The following is a 23,177-nucleotide window of genomic DNA, read 5'->3' on the forward strand; positions in this document are numbered from 1 at the left end:
GAGGCTCAGATGGTAGACCACCTGACACGCTTCAAGGTCAAGGTTTGAGTCCTAACACGCTTCAAGGTCAAGGTTTGATTCCAAGCTCCCTTTATTCCAAATGCTTCTGCAACATATCCCGCAGTGAGATAGAAGTAAGTAAATACAACGGATACAATTCGAAATGTATGTTGCTCTTTATCTTATGTGTGATATTTTAACGGGTTAAAAGTGTTGGTATAGTCAGTATATAAGACAGATTCAAGAGACACGAGTTGTTTGGATAAAACAATATGAATTAATGGATAGACCAAAGAACACAAAATCAATATAGGATGACATGAATCAAACTTTCTGTTTATTGTTACTAGATGGACACTCTAGAGACACTGGAAGGAAATGTAATACTATTTTTCTTAATTTACAACAAGGCCCTATACTTCTGAAATCCCCAAAACAAAAGCTTTAGATGATGAAATAAATGAATTAAATGATTGTTAAAAAGAAGCATGTTAGAATCTCCTAATCCTCTTACACCAGTAAAGCCCCTCAATGTAATTAGCTGAAAAGGGTAATGTCCCTGTAGAATAATTCTCCCACTTCCTCCATGTAACTGCACTCAGATGTCTTCGGTCGCACTTTCCCATTACATTATAAACCACAGAGCTGGAATCTCTGCAGTTACATTAAAACATCTGGATTGAGGTTAACCCTGGGGATGCTTGGTGTCATCCTAAATGTGCTGACTCAAAGCGATGTTATTGACCCTCTGTGTAGGAGACAGAGGCGCATCGGTAAGAGTATGGCCCCTGAAGCCAGTGATAGACATGAATGAAGTGCTTCAGTGGTTGTTTATTCCTGCCACATCATTAACCTTTGACCTTGAGGACGAGCACAAGAAGTGAGAGTGTGTTCACGGTGCAGGGTGTGGCTTCCCTCGGGACACTGTGATGATGTACAACTGTGACATGATGTGATGCTAAAACATAATCAACTTTTCTTCATGAGAAATAAAGAGCTAATGGGATCTTTATGAAATACCAGTGGTAAGATTTTACAGAAGATTATAATGTTCAGATCATATGCTTTGTGTTCTCTTCTATTGCAACTGCACATAATCTCAGTCCAAGATAGCCCAGCTTTACAGTATACATATGGCTTTAGCAGATAACTTATATAACCCCCGACTGATGCAACCGTCAGCATTATTCACCATACAGATACTGTATTAGCACCACATGTTCCTGTCTTATTTTAAGTTATTTTGATACTGCTCCTTTTCATTGGAAGTGTGCCATGATAGAAACACAAAGAACTCTATCCTTTGCATGCAATGTTGTGCTGTTGAGAAATTGAAGTACCAAAACAAGATCTGAATAATGTACAGACCAATATTTGACCCAAAGGTCCCAGGTTCATCTAGCTGACTGTTGATCAGACCTGATAAAGACTTCTGCTGCAAGAATCCTCCATAAACATATTTATATATCACAGTGTATATTACATTGCTTTAGGCACTTTCTGACAAAGCACACACTATTGCCTCTCTTCAGTGTATGTGCTTCTCTTCCATGAAAAAGATAAATCTTGCAAAGACTGCCAATACCGATGTATATATTGAATTGATTTGTATACATTGTGTGTATATTTCCATATTCCCACTGATTTTATGAAACTCGCCTTCACTTCCCCGAGACAACAGAGGCACTTGAAAACATAACAGCAAAGACAGCTTGTTCGTTCAGAGTCTGTATACACAATCCTTTGCAGCACATTTTTTATTTGATCCAATCTCTCTGCTGTCCAATGCTGTTTTATTCATTGTCATAGCTGGTTGCCCATACAGACCTAGCACCACACTGCACCTTTACGATTATTGGCTGCGTCTCTGTAATGTCACAGGGGTGCACATGTCTGCAGCGGGGAAGCAGCCTTGGATGCCTGATTTGACAAGCTACAGAGCAGTGAAATGTGTCCGCTTCTCAATACACAAGGCCGAAAGCAACTGCGTCTCTCCAAATTAAGTCAAAGATTGAAGATGGCACCAGGAAGTAGCTGTCCCTGCTGTCACTCTCTCCTGTCAGTCCAGCCCTACAATCTCAAAACACTCTCAAAACTGACCATCAATTCTAAAGTGGCCCGAAACTCAGCTTTGAGAACCTCATCAAGCTTCAAGAAAGCCTTAACGATTCTGTTGAGGAAAAATGTCAAATCCAACCCGAGATTGAGAACCTGAAGAGGCTGCAGAAAAATGTATTTGGTGCTTGTGGAAGACCCTCATGTCTTTTGAGGATGAAATGTGAGAAAAGCTTTGGAGCATGTCTCAAATGAAGGTGATGAGAAAGAATGAGGCCTTCTAAGATATCGACATGTACAAAAAGAAAGTGGCTGATCATCAAGGGAATCAAAGAAGTCATACAACACAGCACTATAGTAGTGCTTTATGGCAAAGTGATCAAGAAAAAGAAACAACACTGTTTTCGCAGCTGTTGGGGGCTGAGGGGTGCCGCCTGTGTCCAACAACATTCACGCTCAACTGTTGAATGATCAGCTATAGCAAAACAAATGACTAATTATGTGTGGTTGGATGGATATGAGTAAAGACACATGGGCTGGTATAGTAGTGGTGCTAATACACAACCATTACGCACAGTGTTTTCTAATCACTTTCACCGGTATCGCAATTAAGTACAGTGTTTCCATAAAAGGGCTTGCAGACCATGCTATTGGCGCTGCTTCGCAACTTAGCTCTTGTCAAAAACTAAAATAAATAAATGAGTAAAAATGCAAATCTGCTTTTCTAATATCGTGTCGCAAGGATGAGGAAATGAAATGCCAGTCGTCATAATGTTTTGCCTGATTAAGGGTCTAAGAGTCCCGAGTTACTAAGATGTACTCCATCCATCATAGCCCCCTAGCATCAAACACTGTGTGAATAGCTTAATGTGCTGCAAGTTTCAAAGGATTACAATTCATGTTTGAAACAGAGAGCGTCATATTCCCTGCTGGCCTTGTGAAGTGGGATTAGCCCTCGCAAAGTAATTTCACAGCACCCTTGAAATGCTATACCAAAAGGTGCATTGTTCAAGTGCGAGAAGAACCCAAACACTTATGCTTTCTTCTGTCCAGCGAGATGGTGCGTGCGGAAAGTGTGGAAAGCGCTCTCTCGACTCGGTGGAAAGCCTAAGTGTCATTTTGAGCTTATACAGATGGAGGCTCCGAAAGCAGGTGTGTGAGGCGAATGCCGATCGGGCCCGAAGCAGTGTGCCATAATCCGGCAGCAGCTTTTGAACGTCACCTGGCTACAGTGGATGAATGCTAAAAGACGCTCAGACATCTGCTCTTATCATCGCCGCAAATGGAAATAAATGGGCTGTTTTGAGGTGACTGTAATTGTCATTTAACAGAGAATGTGGGTCATAAAAATGTGAAATATGCGAAGGCTTTGACGCTTCATCTTTAAGCCAGTACAGTAAATCAGAGAGGATGATGACCCCTCTGAATGGCTATGTTTAGGCGTTTGCTCATATAATTTGATAATTTACGGTACCTTCATCTAAATGGCTTTCTCCCAGTCAGAAGCAAAATCTGCAATCCCGCAATTAAAATAACGCAAAGCCATTAAGAACTTGAAGCAATTACAGCTGCTTGCATATACAGTATAATAAACCTAGCATTATTCCTTATTATGCATAATAGCCGATGCGCACATACTGATTGAAATAAATTGGTTGGAAGCTATAGAATTTGATTTGTGTGGGCTAATGAAAATGGAAAAAAAAAACACACATGTACACTTCAGCTATGTTTCAATCTAAACACAGTAGGTTCTCATATGAGTGCTGTAATAACTCGAGTTATAATGGCGAAATGTATTGCATGTGAGACGAATAACTTCAAGCATTGTTGAATTGATAAATGTGTTAAACTTTATGTCATTCACTAAATGGTGGGTTAAAAAAAGGATCATATGTAGTTTCTCTTGCCCTTCTGTTGCAACAAACAGACAAAGCAAACCCATAAAGATTCTGCACACTGCACTTAGAGTGTGACAATATATCGATTTTCCGATATATCGCGATATTTTGTGGGGCGATACGATACCAATGCTTCTTATTCTTATATCGATACTTTAGATAACGTCATGCATATTATGAGCAGCGTCATGCATAATAATGAGTGCTCCAGTTATCACAATAGAGGTGATTTAACTGTGATGTATTGTAGGTTATTTTTGAGATATATCGATTATCACAGTATCAGCGCATCATGAAATTATCGTTATCGTGAGCCATGTATCACGTATCGTATCGAATGGTAAGGTACGCAGAGGTTCCCACCCCTACATTGGACTTCGTTGTTACTCTTCTATAATACGCCACCTTGAATGAGCCCTAGCCACCCCTTCTCGTTTGGACTTGCTCTGACCCTGCTGAATTAATGCAGCTCTTGTTTAGTCAAGCCGAACATTTATCAGCGCAGAGTTTTGGTTCACCAGGCCAAATCCAAGGGCAGCTCTGCATCTAACTCCCCTCCCATCCAATTACACAATGGAAATATTTTTTTTCACTCAAACTTGGCTGTAAACGCTGTTTTAGTGGCGCTAGCCCACAGTTAGCTTTGCCCGTTAGCCTGTTATCTTCTTCTTCGTGATTCCATTAGTGTGTCTTGGGGCCTCTGACCCGGAAGCAGGAAAGTTGCAAGTGTGGTTTTCTGGCTAGAGACACCGGGGGAGATGAAAGACCCTCCAATCATCCCATTAACACTTGTATTACAGGATTTATTAAGGCAATGAATTATTTACTCAGTTCTTCTTTAAAGTGTTATGATGAAAGAAGGTGATGCTGGAAATTTAAAACACACTATGCTACCTGCAAACAGATCGCGTGGATCAAATTGGAAGAACTAGTTCGGATGTGAATGAAATGCCTAGAACATCAGCTATTTAAGGGAGCAACTGTCTCTTTTCACCTTCCTAAATATTACACAAGGCTCCCAGGGACACGGCGCTAAAGACAAGGGCACTTTAGTCCTTCAACAATGTAGATGAGAAGGACAGACTTTAAAATGAGCTTCACCCACTATCACAAAAGAATTCTGTACATCTAACAAGGGGATCTGGTGAGCCTATAGGTTTAGACAGTTTTGGCGGTTTGGCTTTCAGGGCATTCCCAACAGTACCAGTCCGGTCGTGTTGGGTGGGATTTTTGTTTGTTTTATGTTCTGAATTAGTATGCAATAGTGATGGCTCCACGACATCCAGGTTTAAATGCTTGAATTGAGCTTTCAGGCGTTGCTGATCTTATATGGAAATTAACTTACGATACAACTTAGTGTCAGAAGCAATGGGTAGGGATGGGCAATCTCACACCAAGTAATACTAAGGAGGAATAGATTTCTATTGATCCAATACCGATACTAATCTGTATTACATCAAAATGCATTGAATCTCAGGGAGTATCCCAACTCTCTCATGTACTTAGCAGGGGATGACAAAAGGGCAGCTCCACAGTCCTTACCCAAGACAGGAGTGCCTAAAGTAGAAGTAGGACTAACCTATTGTGCAGATGCTGTGAGTCAAACTGGAGCAAGAAGGAAACAAGTGCACAGCCCAATTTAAAGATTTCAAAATGCAGAGTATGTCATCCGGGCGTAAGATGCAAATGGAGATGTTTTCGTCTGAAAGAGGGTTAGAGCTGGGGTGAAACCTATCCCAGTTACAATCTGTACTTCTGAGCCCAGACACAAAAACAGCTAAACGGAACAAAAAAAAATCCTTCTGGCGGCGGCTCTGACTGATCAGATTATGATTGAAACGCCACATAAAAAGGTTGCCCCATGCTGCCTGCCTGGGCGAGACAGAAATGCACGGTGCTTTGAAACGAAGAAGACCGAATGTTGCAGAAAAGCTTAACAAAAATATTGCACGGCTTGCGAACAAGCACAGCCCTTCCACTTGTATCCGTGCACACACTGGCTGTCTCTCCCTGGGCCGCTGATCAGTGGCGTCTGTCGGCTCGGCTGGGTGATTGTGGTCACTTCTTTGGATGTTCGTTTGGACTATGGACCCTTCCCCCAGGATTCTCTGCACTCATCTCTTTCCTGTAAATGCCGCTCTCGCACCACAGACTGCGAGCGGTGGGTGGGCTGTGGGCTGTGGAAATGGCTCCACAAGAAGCAGAGCAATAGGAAGGCTCCAGGCTCAAACTGTCTGTAGTGGTTCTCAGGGTGTTTTACAAAGTGAGGAAAGCTACAGTCGAGGTATTAAATCGGCTTGGAGTAAAGGCTGCTGTTGGAACAGTTGGAATTATACTGCAATATCAACAGTCAAACATTAATAAGTAAAGTAAAATATGTGAGCACTAAGGGCCAGAAGCGAATGTAGCCTTGGTATCAAGACTAAAGGAATGGAGGGTGATGTGAGGATGAGCATTGGTGTGAAAGCTATAACAAACCAATGTATAGTCATAAGTGCATTTATCTGGGTTTGGCGCTGCTTATAAGGAGCAAACTGGCTTATTAAATTATAATTGTTATATAATTGATGGCTCTTTGTAATTTGAACAAATGCTTTACCCGTCTAATTCTTACTGCTCTAGTCACACAATACTGTTTCTGAACGGTTTTAATACCATAAACTTTATAATAATCTTTCAGACAAGACAGCAAGTCATATTGTTAGCCACACTTAGTTACAGATTAGCATGAATTTATATGAGGGCAGTATCTTGTAGAAATAAGCCGATCAAAGCCTGCACGAGCATTTTCGAAAATAGGCAGCGGATGTTTGTGGTTTATTTCTGGTGAGCCCATAACTTCAGTACAAACTTTGCACTTCTCCAGCGCTTAAATCAATCTTAATCCATTTAGCTAAGCCTGCCCTCGAAACGTAATTCATCGAGTGAAAAAGAGCCTTAGACCTAATTCCGATAGTGCTCATATGATTCGAGACAGTAAGTACTTTCCCCAGAGCCATAAACAAAACAACAGAAGCACTTGGAGAAGATGTACGACTGAATGCAAGTTGGTATTTCACTATCACTTCAAACATATAGTTCATTCTTTATGGTGGATGTGACTAGACGCAAATCGCTAACAATACAGAATATAACTATAACATAATGCATACGTTAATAGCTTAGGTTATTAGGTATTTAATAATTGAATCCTCACTATTTTTCCTGGCATGAGACAACCCAGAAAGTTAAAGTCAAGACAGTTAGAGACAGCAGATTCCTGAATGATTTCTGATGATCTGGGCTGATCTCGCCACGTATGATCTCACTATGAGCCATCCTGCTCCATCCCACCCCGTGCTGTGTGTGTGAAGAGACAGCAATGTGTGCGGCTAATAAGAGCTGCACCTCGACGCTATAAAGCTGCCACTACAAATTCATCCCCAAAGGAAAGTGCCAGCTTTCAGAAACAACCAGGGATTTGTCTTTAAAGGAACAGACCACCGCTTTTCCATGCTTAGATATGTTCTTACCTGAGCTAAGGCGAGTTGATGCGCACCTGTCTGGTTTTTACACATGAGCTCAGTCACGCAAAAAGACCAAAGATGTTGTCCTCCTCTCCTCTATGGGGGTGGAGTTAGAAGAGCAGTAATATCTTCATTTTACTGTGCGGACGTCGAAGTCCAAGGTGTTTTTACGTTTTACACTATAGTTCACCTTTTTATCCGCTGAGAAATTCGACATGTTAAAGTTTGGGTAACTAGAGTTGGATCGTGTAACTTCTCACGTAAATAAATCGGGAAAACGTGGAAGAGCTTGATCACATCTAACTTCACCCCCGTTTGGATCCATAGAGGAGAGGAGGAGAGGGTAGATGCTAACAACATCTTTGGTCTTTTTGCATGACTGAGCGCACGTGTAAAGTCCAGACAGGTACGCATCAACTCGTCTAAGCTCAGGTAAGAACATATCTCAGTATGGAAAAACCGTGGCCTGTTCCTTTAAGGCAAAAGGCAAACAGAACGGTTAAACAACTTCTTTTGACAGAAATTGTCCTGTTGTTGAAAGATTCACACAAAGTGGATATGGCTCATTCCAAAAGCTCCATTTGGTCATTCTTTGAGATGAGAAGCTGGGGGTTTTATGTCTTTATTTAACTGACCAAATACAAAATGATGTTATAATGAAGGACATTGTGTTCCAAGGTTCATCATTTTTTAAAAGCTGACAGCTCTATTGTCTGAATAACGTCAAGTGAGTGACGGAAATTTGGTTACTCCACACACAACAACTTTCTAATGTTTTCATTTGTTCAAATTTTCTTCACTCTTTTAGGTCCGAGATGAGGTCCACTCCGGACAATGGTCTATTAGTTTCAGGGCTAGACACACACTAGCAGCCATGCATTCTCACATTCATTTGCAAAAAGAAAAAAAAAAGAAAAAAATACTGAGAGCCAGAAATGCTACTATCAACCACTGTACGTCTCAATGAACACCCTTCATACATCTATAAATGGGCTCAAATTACCATAAAGGCTTTCAACTGAGCTGTTCTGGGACAAAGGGTAATTTCACCCTCTTAAATAAACAAGAAACTATAGAGCTGAAAAGTGTAGGAGGATGTGCTGTGGTGCTTATATCTGACAGGGAGTAAATTGGTCAATAATGAGGGGTAAATGTGCTTCCATATAGCGGTTCCTTGTGGAGGCCTCCTGCAGCAGAGTGTGTGGTCTGCCCCAGGTGAGCCGCCTTAGTAATGGCTTCTGCAGGCCACAGCCATAAACACTGTCTGATTATGTGGCATCAGGCTACTGAGGCGCCGCGCTAATATGCCATGATAAAAGATGTCAATAGTAGATCAAATACAGGCCCATGTACAAAAACCTCTGCACGTCGCACATTTAGCTTCAATCAATTCTGCACTGCTGCTCCATCTCAGAAAAAGAGCCCGAGACAACTATTGATCCGAAATGGAATACGCTCAGAGCACGGTGGACGGGAAAATGAGGGAAGAGCATTACCATTCAACGCAGTTTGGCTGCAAAGGCAAATTGAACAAATTAATTCCTGTAGATTTCAGTTTTGCCTTACACAGAGATGGTTACTTCACTGCCCCAGAGATTTATCAGGTCCATGGTCAATGCAAAAAAAAAAAAGAATCTTTGCATATTCTATAGCAGAGTTGTATAATACACTCAAGTTTTGGTTTGTAATTATGCTGTGTTCCGGCAGAGATGCTAATTATAGTTTTTATCATCATGGTTTCTTGCTCTAAGGGGTGAACGCAGCTTTGTGAATAAGCAAACAGTCTAGTTAAAGCAGAGCTCTCCAACAACCAGCAGTATCTCTCCATCACCCCCCAGCTCTTTCCACGTAGCTCCCCAAAGAACCTCTATATTTCTACACACAAATATGCGCATCTCTCTGACATTTTTGTAAAAACTGCTTACAGGGTAGAAAAATGAGTTGAAGTTATATTTGTAGTCAAACAGAGGTAGCTCATTCAGGGATCTTCATTATACTGATGAATTACTACACAGGAAACTACCAATTACTAATTAACCAAACAACACACACATATTTTTCATTACGCAAATAGCCTAACAATTAATCTTTACATCTTGTCATCTATCTATATTACAATCTTGCATTATAAAGCTCAGCTGCATTTGTACACATGTTTTAAATATGAGCCTCTATTTTCAATTTGCAGATTTGATGATTAATGTCTTCATATTTACAGCCATGTATAACTGAACCACTCGCTCGCATTCAGATGTAATGACCATGAGGGAAATTGGCACTGGTAATGTGTATTCGGACCATATACCAGTCAGTTTCTCGATTCCCTCAGGGCTTATTAGGGAACGATGACTGAATTATGACATAGCCATCAAAGGCGTACCGTAATACTGCTGATGGGTTGTTTTGAAACCCAACTGAGTAAATAAAGTGACTGAAAAATACTGGATCTAAGAATTTGCTTCACATCTTTTGAGGTGATGGTTCTCCAACAGAAGATGCCTGAAAATCTGTTTTGACAAAAAAAGAATTAGCAATGGAAGTATGGAGTGTTGGAAGATTTCACTTGTGAGCAGTGCTTAATTTGTAAATTAGTGTTTTCAGGAACACTTTTGGTGTGATGTGATGGATTGGGGGAACAGGCCAAAACATTTGCCGGAACACTCTCATTAGACAACATTATATCAGATAATTTTTTTGCCGGATCCTCCTAAATATTTCCCGGATCCTTTACCCTGAAAAAAACTGAATTGGGGGAATGCATTCCCCCAAACGGGGATCAAATTAAGCACTGCTTGTGAGTGAAAAAAAAGTGAAGGATCCTCTTTTCTTCAGTTTCAGATCAATCAAAGTCTCATATTTGCAAAACGACAAATTACAAAGGCAATTATATGTATCAATGAATAAACTGATGGAAAAACACTACACAAGGACTACATATATCCTTGGGTATAAAACAGGCTTTAGGTTGCAGTATAACAACTCGCATAAAATAAATTGGGTATTTGTAGCCAATACCCAATATTGTATTGTTTCAAGTATCGGCTCCGATATTGTATCGGTGCATCCCTATTAATTTACCACCAAGATCTGATATTGATGATGGGAGAGTATGACCACTGTGCAAAGCCTTCTCCAGCACACCCCAAAGATCCTCAAAGAGGTTAAGATCTGGACTGTGGTGGCTAATCCCACTGTGGAAATGATGTCTCATACTCCCTGAACCACTCTTTCACCAGGTGAGCCCGATGAATCCTGGCATTGCCATGTTGGAATCTGCCCATGCCATCAGGGAAGTGCCCATCCAATGATGGAATAACCTGGTCATTCAGGATGTTCAGGTCGTCAGCTGATCTCATTATTTGGGCACGTGTATTGCTGAACCTATAGACTTGACCAACTGCAGCGACCCCAGATCATAGCAGTGTCCTCAACTCATGATATAATAAAAGAGAGTGTAGTGACATAAAGTAAACAAAGGCAGATTGGAGTCAGGCTGACATCCTAGAACTTAAACATAGAAAATACAGACCAAATTGAGCATCTGTTATAGCTATTAGTGCAAGTCCATGTGATACATCAAGGTCGCCTGGTGTTTAGTGACTTGTGAAAACCCTTCAAATGCTGAAAAACAGATAAAAGTATTGTATCTAACTTTCCACTGACACGTCCTCTCTTCTGTACAGTACAAATTGTTCAACAGCTCTCTGTTTTTCTCCGCCGTATCCATCTTCCTCCTTTAGACCAATAAGGATCACTGCACAGCCCACGACATAATGCATTGAAGCCATTACCTACAAGCACACCTGTGATGAAGGACAAGCGCGCTGTACCAGTAATGCAATGCTCAGCCAAGCAGGCGCCGCCAGCCCGCCTTAACACCCAGCCTATATATCACACCGCGGGAATGATCAGACTTACACGCACAGACACACCAGCCAAATCCTGGGATGCTGTGTGAAGGTTAAAAGCTTGGAAATGCTCAGTGTACTGCGTTATGAAATGTATCTGTGCTCAAAAGCTCGCTGAGTTGTTTTCCACAAAAGCTGACCCACGAAACGGTTTAAGTTTTCGAAAAGACGACAACACAGCAAGAAACTACACTGAGATGTTGTTGTGTTGTTGTTTTTTGCTGTGTCTGGAAGATTGTGGAGTTTTCAAGCTTTAAAAATATCCAAAAAAAGTGTTCTGTAAAGAATGTGTACGCACGGAGCAATTCATATCTATCAATCCTTCAACATAGATGTATATCCTTCTCTTAATTAGACATGACAAAACTTTAGCTTTAATCTCACTTGACAGTTTCCTTTCATATTAGGGCTGTGCAATTTGAATTTCAATGGTTGCATCCACAAAATGATAAAGACGACAATGAATCCAACGCTGTAGCTCATACTTGGTCCTGATTTTTTTTTAATCCTATATATAAATTGCAAATCTCAATGCGTGTCAGAACAATCACAGATAGGTAGTTTTTCAAAACCATGCAGCTCTATTTAAAACCGTGCAGCTCATCACTGTTTTAACATAATCTTTTTTTTTCCTTTTTATTCCTCCTAAAACTCTTTTATCACATCTCCAATTCCTCTAACAGAAGCAGAGCAAATTAAACCAGCTGCATATTTCATGCAAATTTGCAAAAAATATCCACTGTGCCAATTTTCCCGAGCCTATACTTGCTGCATATTATCACAATTGTAATAATAGCAAGAACAATGCCTCACATCCGAGGCTAAGTAATATCTCACGCAGCCAACGCCGTCTGACACCAACTTTTATTAAGAGCACGCTCAGATATAGAAAGCAGCTTCAGCAATTCTTTTCTCTCCCGCAGCCACACAATGCTTTTGCTGAACTTGTCTTTTTAACACGCATTTGCTCAACGCTCAAGGTCATTATTCGCGCGATGAAATCGTTTAAATCAAGCACATGAACAAACACAACTCTGACACAATACTAAAAATGTGACACAAAGCTAAGAGTTATGTTGATTATAGTTTTATTGCATAATATAGCATCATAATTTATGGATGAGTTCAATGACAATCATCTTGCTGCATGAGGTTTGAAATATAAACTGAGCGTCGATTTATTGGCTCTTTAGAGTGCCATATCCTTTTATTAGCATAAGATTCCAGATGATGTAGTCTCCATTTAGCCATGCTCCGGACTGGCATAAAACTGGTTAATCATCCTCTTTGTTTGTTTATGTTTTATAGCCAACTTCTATACAGTAACTTATTAATGTGGTTGTGTTAAAGATTATGCTCGTTACAATGTTACATATGTGATCCATATGTGCCATTTGAACTTACAGAATCACTGCAATATGAATAAATGTTCTTATCGTTTTGGTGACTTACTGTGCTGGCAGTGGACGCCGCTGAAGCCCGGCGGACACTTGCAGACGTACGCGATGAAGGTGTCTCCTCGGTAGGACTCGCTCACCTCGCATGTCCCCCTGTTGTGGCACGGGTTTGGGTGGCAAGGGCCTGGGGAGGACATACAGTAAAATACATTTATTAATACATTTAACAGGGGAGACATTGCAGGCAAATATTCAGGTCGTGGGTGATTTTGCCGTCTCATCACGTCAACAAAATAAACCCATACATTCAAATTCAGATTTAATTTCCAAATATATGAACTGAAAGAAAACTTTAAAGGGGTGTTTTTTCTTTTGTATGTCAGTAATATATGGCAAAAGTGTTCAATTGATTTCTGTGCAATCCTTTTTTCCCTCTTTTAACTTGCAGTCTAAATTTTAGACTTCAGCTCACAGTGCATGTTTTAAACGGGCCCGGGAGCAAAAACATTCAAGAGAAAACTATTCCAGGAATCACAAGCATTTTAGAGCGTGCTTTTGGAGGTCCAATCTGCAAACTTAGCAGGTTGTATTTCACACTCTAAATGTGTTTGTTTTCAGAGAATCTAAATAATTGGAATCTTTGTTAATCTTACAGCCCAACAATACATACAAAGGGAGAAGTCACTCCTCAGATTCACAAAACATATAAATCTGAAAGTAAAAAGACTTCATCTTAAGGCAGAACAAGAGAGAGGGAGTAAAACAGCTTGACACAGAGAGGAATGCGGGCGACATGAGCGCTGCCACTGGGTGGCTTTAGTGACAGTGGTCTGGGGGCAGCCCAAGGCATCATCCTGAATTCCTTCAATGCGCCCCCGACCTCCCCTCCAGTAGACAGGCTCCCGTCCGCAGCAGCACAAAGTGGACAGCCATGACTTTAGAAGGAAGGTTTGGGAGTATATCATAGTACAAGGGAAGTCACATTTTGCTCTGTTTTTTTTTTTTTTTTTTACAACTAAAGCACACATAAGTACATTTAAGTTAAGGATTTTGTACATATCCTTCGGTTCAACATGTCCACATTTATTGTATTAGCACTTAGATGGAAAAGTATGTAGTTGTAATAGAAATGGTTCCACTTTTTGTTTGACATGGGTAATACTCCGAACAAAGCAGTAGAGTTGTGTTGTTATTCAGAAATTCTAAAAGTGCTTTTGCCTTATGTTCAGCAAGCAAAGTACACCACGTAGCCTGTGTTAGTTCATGCAACCATCATAGGCAAACATTATAACACAGGAAATTACTCATGATGGGAACCTGGTGGAGATATGAGGTGATGTTTAAGGTCAGCACACACTACATGATGGGATTATTACCCCGATTTAATGGGATGATTGGGGGACTTTTCAGCTCCCCCTGGTGTCTCTGGCCAGAAAACCACCCTTGCAACTTTCCCTGCTCCAACCCGGAGGCGCAATACACACTAATGGAATCATGAAGACGGAGCTAACAGGCGAACGGGCAAAGCTAACTGCAGGCTAGCACCACTTTAGCAGTGTTTACAGCCAAGTTTGAGAGAAAAAAATAATCTCCATTGTGTAATTGGGTTGTAGCACAATGTACAATATACCTCTCTCCCTTTGTCTTTTCTGTCAGTGTAGTATTTACTCTCAAGCACAATTAATGACAAAAAAAACACGCTTTAAGTATTTGAGCAAGCAAGACAACTTCATCCCACATATCAAAATGTACTGGTGTTTCTGGTCAGCCGGGGTAGGCCTATGTCAAAGGGTTTGTCATTGCTATACAAACAAAGATAACTTTCTTTCTTACCACTATTATTGCAGTGCAACAAATTCTGTAGGGTACAGTACTTGCAATGGATTTAGAATAATAATGTGCTATTCTGTTGTAGTTGTTGTTTTTGGATAAAAACAGATACATTTTTATACAAGCTCTTACGATTTTGTATTCACTGTCACGTACCATGTTGATTAACGAGGACTTAAATCCTTGGATACTCTGAGCCAATGTAAGTGAGGCATGAATTTAATATTTATGATTTCTCAGCAGTGGCCAGTACAGAGCAGTCCCGGGTCGCTTTAACCTGCAGCATGGGGCCAAATGCAAATGACAGAGCCTTGATGCCAGGTTATTGGTTTTCATAACTCAAGGCCTGCCGATGGCCATCTCATCTTTAAAACATCCACTTGTTCAACTGCAGTCAGCCTGTCAAAACTTTGAAGATGAAGATGGAAAAAAGCTCACAGCCCTTCCTTAGAATACCTATGAAGCACACACTATAACCCTGATCTGTACTAGACAGCATGTATTTCTGACATACTTTATGTATTATTACATCTAGACTTTAATGCTATTTTATCATCCTCTTAAAACATTTCAACAAGCCATAATTCTCACTTTCTTTTACAATATCCAGTCGTCTATTCTCTCTTGTGTATGCTGCTGCCATTCTTTTCATGAAGAATTACATTCTGATTTATGCTTGTCTACAAATGTTTAGATTACAATACCAGGAACTCATTCATTTATAACAACAACAACTAAATGTAATCAATCTTTCACATATTTTATGAATGTTTTGAATCATTTTATCTCCTTTATCAAACCTTACAAAAACATAATGGTCTCCTGATAGCGTTGCTTTTCTCATCTTCATTCTGTCATATCTCGCTGTCACAAGGTAAAGTGCGCTCTGACAAGCCTCTTTTTCCACTTCCAGTGATAAGGCGCAAAACGACGTCTCAAGGGTGAGACTATCATGGCCTCTTAAGTCAATCTGACAAATGAGCAGCCACAAGCAGCATGTTTGACAACAGCGAGTAAATGGCCACAGCCTTGAGATGTGCACCACATATATCATACACTTAGCCATTTCATGCTAGCCTTAACCCACGGAATGTGTAGCCTTACAACGGAGCCAGGGAGATAAATAAACGGCACAACGGCTATGAATGCGTGTTTGTCTTGTTGGACAACGAGCCACTGCAGTGCAAGATGGAACAGGATAAAGTAAAAGCTTGCAAAATACTGATAATCATAGAGTTTCAGTAACAAAATGAATGATAAATGATTATATCTTATACATAACGAACCAATTAACTCAATAATCTGGACTAATGCTAATTACTGTAGTGAAGAGCAGAGCAATACAATCACCTTGAATTTCTTTATTTAATTTTTTTTTTTTTCCCTATTATGAGATGCATACTAAAAAAAACAACAGGTGGATAATAAGGAGTTTAATGTATAAGTTGTCTTGGAAAGATACAGACAATGTGCTTCAATCAAAATGACCCTCGAGTGCCACTCTTGAACCATTATATGGGCATATATGTATATTTCTAACAGATGGATGGCTATTGCCGTCCAGTGCAATTAGTTTCTTTTCACATTATTAAGACATTTGCAATATATTGTACAGCTCTAAAATAGAATAAGACAAATTGGCTAATCACGCGGACCGAGAAGCATAATGGCTCCTGCAAGGCCCTCGCTCTCAGCAGGAGCACAGAGTGACAGGCTCCCGAGCTGTTTTGACATGGCCATCTATAGCTGCAGTGAGCCGAACCGACAATGCTCCTAATAGACAGAGCACACGAGAGGACCAGGCAGCAAGTGGAACCAGTGCCTGCTTTCCCTCATGACAGCAGTGTTTCAGCAACTAATGTTTCTTAGTAAATAGGAATTTGGAAAAAGAAACTAATAATCGTGATGGAGCTGCACTGCAAGCTCAGAACCGATGAGCAAATGCTGAATATTAGTGTGATGTACTACTGTAGAACGAAGTCTAGCAGATGCCAGTGTGAGACGTGTTGATTACACAAACTGAACTGAGCTGTGATGACGACTTTAGAAAGTATGAAACACAGTCCAGACATAGATGCAATAGATAACAGTATGTGCGGGTGTGAAGTTATGAATAAATAAAGGAGTGCAACATGTAATAAGGGTGCTTTCAGTGCAGAGAACTCCAGCTTCAATTAAGTCCTTCTTGTTCAAACGTTTTCTTTTACTCAGGAGCACAAGTACAAAAACACACTGTGGACTGCCCAGCCAACTGTGAGTCAGTCATTTTTCCTTCCATACTCAGTGATTGTAAGCTACTGTTGTAACCACAGGCTGCACCTGGAGTTGACTCACACCACTCACTCAGACACTACAATCACACAGGCAAGGTGGGTGAGGTGTCTTGACCAAGCACTCAAAAATTGACTCTTCTCATTTTTTGTATGATAGACTAACTTCACACGATCCAGTGCCTTTTGGAAGCCTTTAAAAAAAAACATACTCAGGATTGTTACATAATAGTATACACTGTTTCCTATTTTGTACAATTCTTTGCTGTAACAAGCGGTAGAGCAACTACGTAAAAGGGCAGCCAAGCTGGTTCTCAGTTTATTAAGGCCTGTATGTTTTGCGGAGGCAGAGTATAGATCGGTGCCAGGGGTCCCCACAGCAGACATGTTTATAATCCTGCTGATCGCACGAGGCTGTCAGCGATGCTCTCTTAAGCTGCGTTCTGTGTTGTCCGTGTCATGCCTGTGTGTGTAGGAGCCTTTGGCAGCTCTGTTGTGAGGTTGTCAGCTGCTCGGCTCCTCGCGCAGCACTGCCTCCGTGATTGATGTGGGCCCACGGTGTGTCCACTGCCACCGCTCTCATCTCCGTTTGTGCTCGTCAAATCCATCAACGGGGGGGGAGGCCTGACCCGGGCTTACAACGGGGATAGCATCCTTTGTTTCATCGCGGATAAATCACAATCAGTGCTTTTAAGGACGGCCTCCATGCAAAGTATATGTGTTTGTAGTGAGACAGCTACTTTGAACTGTTGTTGCTACACAGTGATGCAGAAAAAGGTTAATAAAACGGTTGGTGAAATCTTAATATAACTCAGAATAACACTGGATAATAATATCAAATTTGCAATGGCAACACACAGCAGTCGGAGATACAAGAAAGATAAATAGTTATGACTTTTTCCCCCTGCAGTCTCATTCCTCGATTGATTTATTTCATGTCAAACAAAAATAGCTTTTAATAAGGGGTTTATGTACATAGACTTGAGCTTGTTTTCTAAAGGCTTTCCCCTGCAGTTCCATTAGCAAAACTAAAAGGTTTCCCATTTAGTCTCCCTGTTGAGACAGACAAACGTCACCCCAATTCCATAAAAGCCCTATTAACACTGCATTGCATATGTTACTTAAAGGGCCTATATCATGCAAAATCGACTTTTTTGAGCTTTTAGCCATGTTGCTATGTTGCTATGCTATTTCTTTATAAAAAATACCCCCAGAATGTTTTTTTGCTTCATTCCCGCAGTTCTCAGCAATCCTCCTGAATCCTGCTCTCTGAGCAGCTGCTCCACCCTCTGCTGGAAAACGACACTCTGACGTTTTTTACGTCATAGTGTCAAACAGGAAGAGCACAACTTCTGTAATGTAATGCCTTACGGCCTGATTATAATTTATAAAACAGCTTTAAAAAAGAAAAAGAAAAAAAAAAGGAAGCGCTTCCAGGTCAGGGCTGAAAACAAACACAAAACAAACGCACCCCCTGAGCGTCTGAACAGATGTCATGTTTGCACTGAAGGATGTGAAGATGGAGCTCTTCTAAACTATTCTGGACACGCCTGTTCTTTTTTCTTACCTAACGATAATGTCACGGAGAAAAGCGCGTTTGGCTACCTTTTTCAACCTTCCTAAGAAGGGGAGGTCACTCGCCAGAAGTCGGAATTTCTTTCCGGGATTCAGCGACTATCAACAAAATAGTGTTTTTCTGTGACTGTCTCTGATGAATGTTGGTGAATCTTCTCAAAGTGGATTAACTTTTACAACGAACGTGAGTCCCCAATGTGATGGAGAGGCCAGGACAGACCGGTGGTGAGTCAAAGCGTGTGTTAGCTTGTGTGTTAGCGTGTGTGTTAGTGTCTGTGTTAGCTTGTGTGTTAGCTTGTGTGTTAGCTTGTGTGTTAGCGTGTGTGTTAGTGTGTGTGTTAGCTTGTGTGTTAACGTGTGTGTTAGCGTGTGTGTTAGCTTGTGTGTTAACGTGTGTGTTAGCGTGTGTGTTAGCTTGGGTGTTAGCTTGTGTGTTAGCTTGTGTGTTAGCTTGTGTGTTAGCCATTTATGAAGCTGTGTTGCAGATGTCAACTCCTTAAAACTGCATTGTGAAGTAACTTCACTTATTGCTGTGATATTTATATTTATTTGACTGCTAATAATGCATGGGCAGATACGCTTGGAGAGAGGGGGCGGAGTTAACTGAAACAAAGCGTCTTATCTTCCAAGTTTGCAAAATACCCCCAGAAAATACTTATATTTCTCACAAAAAACAGTTCTCCATAGTATATAAATGCCTATACTTTACTTTGGGATAGCTAAAATAGCATGATACAGATCCTTTAACAGTCTTGTTGTACAGTCTGACAGCAGTGGGAATCAAGGACCATCCGGTAGTGCTCCTTCTTGCACTGAGGGTGCCTCTATCTGCCACTGAAAGAGCTGCTCAGCTCCTCTATAGTCCCATGTAGTGGGTGGGAGGTGTTGTCCATGATGGAGGTGAGCTTGGCTTGTGAGCAAAGGCCTGCTCACTCCGAAGGACTCAGTCTCCTCAGAAGGTGGAGGCGACTTTGTCCCTTCTTGTACAGGGCGTTGGTGTTGTGGGACCAGTCCAGTTTATTGTTGAGGTGAACACCCAGGTACATGGTGAGTGAAAGAAAAAAAGCCTTCCAATGACCACTAGCGTTTGCTTCCAGTACAACTAGGGGTATCTTAAAGGTGATGTGCTGCTTCTGATTGTTCATACTTTATACATCACACATTATTTCAATTAATAATATGCGTGTAATATGTGTGTTGGATGTGTCAAAGTGTTTTTAGTATGCTGCAAGATCACTCACTTAGAGATATTTTTGCTGTCATGGTTAGCTTAGCATTTATAACACTATCAAAGCCAGCCTCTTCTAAACATCCTTAGACTATCAATTTTTACAATGCACTGTTGGAATTGCGCGGCTTGAGGCATTAAAGCGCTCTCGGCTTTTATGAGTGGGATATAATTAATCACTAATCCACCGGCTCACAGCGATTTTATGTCAGCGCCCAAACGAAAACATCCCTTTAAATACCTACATAAAAGTAAACATAGAATGAAAGCCTATCAAATTCGCGGCAGCACTTAGCCTCTCATTCTTTGACCCAAGTGTCCGGTTAATCTTAAATAGGTTTACTCTGTTGGCCGAGGTTATGAAGGGGTCAGACAAAGCATTACACTGCTCCACCACGGCTCTTCATTGATCAAGATTTCTGCTGATCTCAGTGAAGTGGGTCAGCTTGGTCACGGAAAGGCTTTTAAGCAGACCACAACATCTGCACAGGACTCGCTCCACACACAAAGCATTTACAGAGGATAAGGGTTAGTTTACCAATATCTGCTTGAGCAATATTATAATACAGTATATCATCAGAGCAAAAGATTTTGAAAAGTAGTATTTAGACAATGTTGGTTAAAGCTGAAGATTATACCTCCCATCCAAGAAGTTCTGATCATACTGTGGTCTGGGAACTGGAACTGAACTTTCTTGTTTATTTGAGCAGTTTACATTTTTTTCATATTCTGAAGGTTCACAAGGAATCAGAAACCTCTTATTCACCTTATTCCGGACGTTCGCGTGGGCGCCGTCATGAATTGTGCCCGCCCTTTCTCTCCTATTAGATTACACAGGACTGGAGGAGTCCAGAGAAAATCAGTTACTACATGAACACAAAGCCGATTTTAGGCCGTGCAGAGAAACAGTGCAGTGTTAATTTGTTGGTCCAAGTGAACATTGGACATTTTACACAAATCAATCGACTAAACGTCACATTTTAGCGGCGAACATTTTCCCGCTTAATGAACGGACTTCGCGCTATATCGGTCCGGAAGTGTCAAGACCAGGGAAGTGCCGAGACAAAGCAAAACAATAAGGTGAATAAGCTCTCAAGAAATAGATACAGACGGCAATGTGCTTTACAAGGGGGCGTGGCTTCGCCGAGGGGGAAGGAAGTATGTTTTGGGAAACACAATTTTAGCCGTTTTCTGGGGGAATATAAACTTATTTAACACACACAAATGCAGTCAAGTCAAAGCAGATTGTTCAGTAGATGCAAAAAAACGGCAGTCATAGCTACTGTTAGCATTAGCATGATGCTAACATAAAGCATTGTGTTCGCATTCTCTGTTTTTATGTATTTATGGGCTGTTGAACCACTTTGCTCCCCTCCGTGTCTTTTTATCTTTATTGGGTAGAAAACTATAATCATAATTCAGCGTTTGTTAAAGTAGTTTTGGAGAAATTATACAAAGTTTCGATTTTTCTCCTCTTTGTTTTTCCCCTCAACTGCTTCAAACAGGACCATATATGGCCGATTCCAGAGATGCTGTCTGTATCTATATTGGTTGAATCACTGGTGGAAGAAGCAGGATTAGCAGTACTCGATTTCAGTTCAAGTACTTCATTCATTATTAGACTATTACAGGGAACAGATTTTTCATGGATTAGTCATACGTGGGTATATGTTATGGGTTTAAAGGGGCTGGAAGCAAGTTCGCCATTTTATACTCACTACTGCCACCTCAGGCCATATGTGTAACTGCACCTTCTATATTAAGCTCGTGCATGACGGCAATTCGGGCCGAAGTGACACATTTTTGAGTGACCGTACAGGATTTTAGAGACAGTTGTGGTGAACAGGTCTGAGCTCATTCTACACATTAGGACATGGCTGGAAAATGTAGGGGGAGGAAAATACTTAATTTTAACATTTTTAAACTCCTTATAGTCCCTTTAAAGTTATGCTTTTGAAATTGTAGACCAAGTTATACCATGCATTGTATTGCGCAATATAAATGAATCTACATAGAGCCAACAACAGGCTTACATTACATTACATTTGACATTTAGGTTAAAACATCAAACTGTGGCTAAGGAGTAACATTTAATCTGCCGTGATAATTAGTCACGGTTTTGTTCGTAATTATCCGTACCTTCCTTTAGTCTGTAGAAGGTGGTGCACTGAAGGTCAATTCTTTTCTGAGGTACATGATTCTCCATTCTGAATGTAAGACACATTTCTCCTGCCCAGTTAAACTTACATCCCTCTAGAATGGGTCCTGCAGCCGGTCAGATCAGCGACAAATTTGACATGGCCTAATTGTGTCGGATCTATTTTAAACCAGGCTTTTTATCCTTCAGTGCCTCACCAGCCAATGGTCGCTGCACCCACTATTCACCTTCCACTGATTCAAGCTGGCACTGAATCTCCAATATTACATGCTTTTAGTGAGTCCTTGGCCTCCCATTCTCCCATGCCCTTGCCACAATACTGCCACTTCAAGTCAACGCATTCAGCTGTCACTGTCAGACAATGTCACCCACATGCACTTAGTGTTAGACGCATAGAAATCACGCAAAAAACAAAATGGTTCGGGAAGTTGTCAGATAAATATTGACATGCCGAGGTCACACTGAAAGCCTGTATGTGTTGGGAGGACCTGCACCAAAGCAGAAGAGGTTGACTGTCAAAGTAGTAAATGCCACTGAAATGTCATGCTGTCCTTGCCATAGAAAGGTCTTCCTTTAAAGTCGACTTCCCTGTTGGAAATTGTGTTTGTGAGCATGACATGTTGTATGTGGTAAGCAGTTATATATAGCAATGTAAAATGCCTCAAATAAAAGCATCTGGTGCCTGCAGTGCATTAGATGTGTCTAATGAATGTCCCTCGGCTCTTACTGTTGTTAGCTGGAGGGACTGAGTCACAGTACCCTCTAAAATAGTAGAATTCTATGGTAACATTCATTTTAGAACTATATTTTATAACATTCCATCCCATAAATCCAAACCTTTAACAGAACAAATCATGTACAAAAAAATGTAAATGTTGATTAATTTTAAGCTAAACATAAAATGTTTAATAGGGCTGGCCAATAAAAAAAGGATCACAGTTGTTTTCCTTATATTGATCGATCCAGCACTGGCTCCAGAACAAACTTACTGAGGGTGCATTCAGGTTTCAAAAGGGTTTCAAATGGAGTTTCTCGCCAATGAAATACATTGTGATACCATTAACTAGGGCTGTGCAATTAATCGAAATTCGATTACGAATTCGATTATTACACTAAACGATTACAAAACTAGCATAATCGAATTATTTTCGATGTTTATTTATTTTTTGCAAAGCAGACTGGCATTATTTTATGGCGCTGGGATTATTTTCCCTTCGCATTTCACGTGCCATGGCTCATGCTTTTGTCTGATAAAAACAAACCGCGCTGTGTGATGATGTCATCAGGCCGCGCTGCTCAGTTTACTTGCGCAGGTGTGAGGGCTGGCCAGCAGGGGGCAGGTGTGAAAC

The 23,177-nt window shown here is 40.8% G+C and overlaps 1 protein-coding gene across 2 annotated transcripts in view; it reads right to left on the bottom strand.

The window, feature by feature from the left end:
• The window catches only part of edil3a (EGF-like repeats and discoidin I-like domains 3a), a 122,271-nt gene that overhangs the window by 60,523 nt on the left and 38,571 nt on the right, over positions 1–23,177 (bottom strand). For both annotated transcript variants that reach the window (XM_079577203.1, XM_079577202.1), the window contains exon 3: positions 12,823–12,951. In XM_079577203.1, the coding sequence (XP_079433329.1) occupies positions 12,823–12,951 (129 nt within the window). The remainder of the gene's footprint in view (positions 1–12,822; positions 12,952–23,177) is intronic.

The sequence above is a fragment of the Gobius niger genome (assembly GCF_951799975.1).
Source record: "Gobius niger genome assembly, chromosome: 1".
NCBI classification, from domain to species: domain Eukaryota; kingdom Metazoa; phylum Chordata; class Actinopteri; order Gobiiformes; family Gobiidae; genus Gobius; species Gobius niger.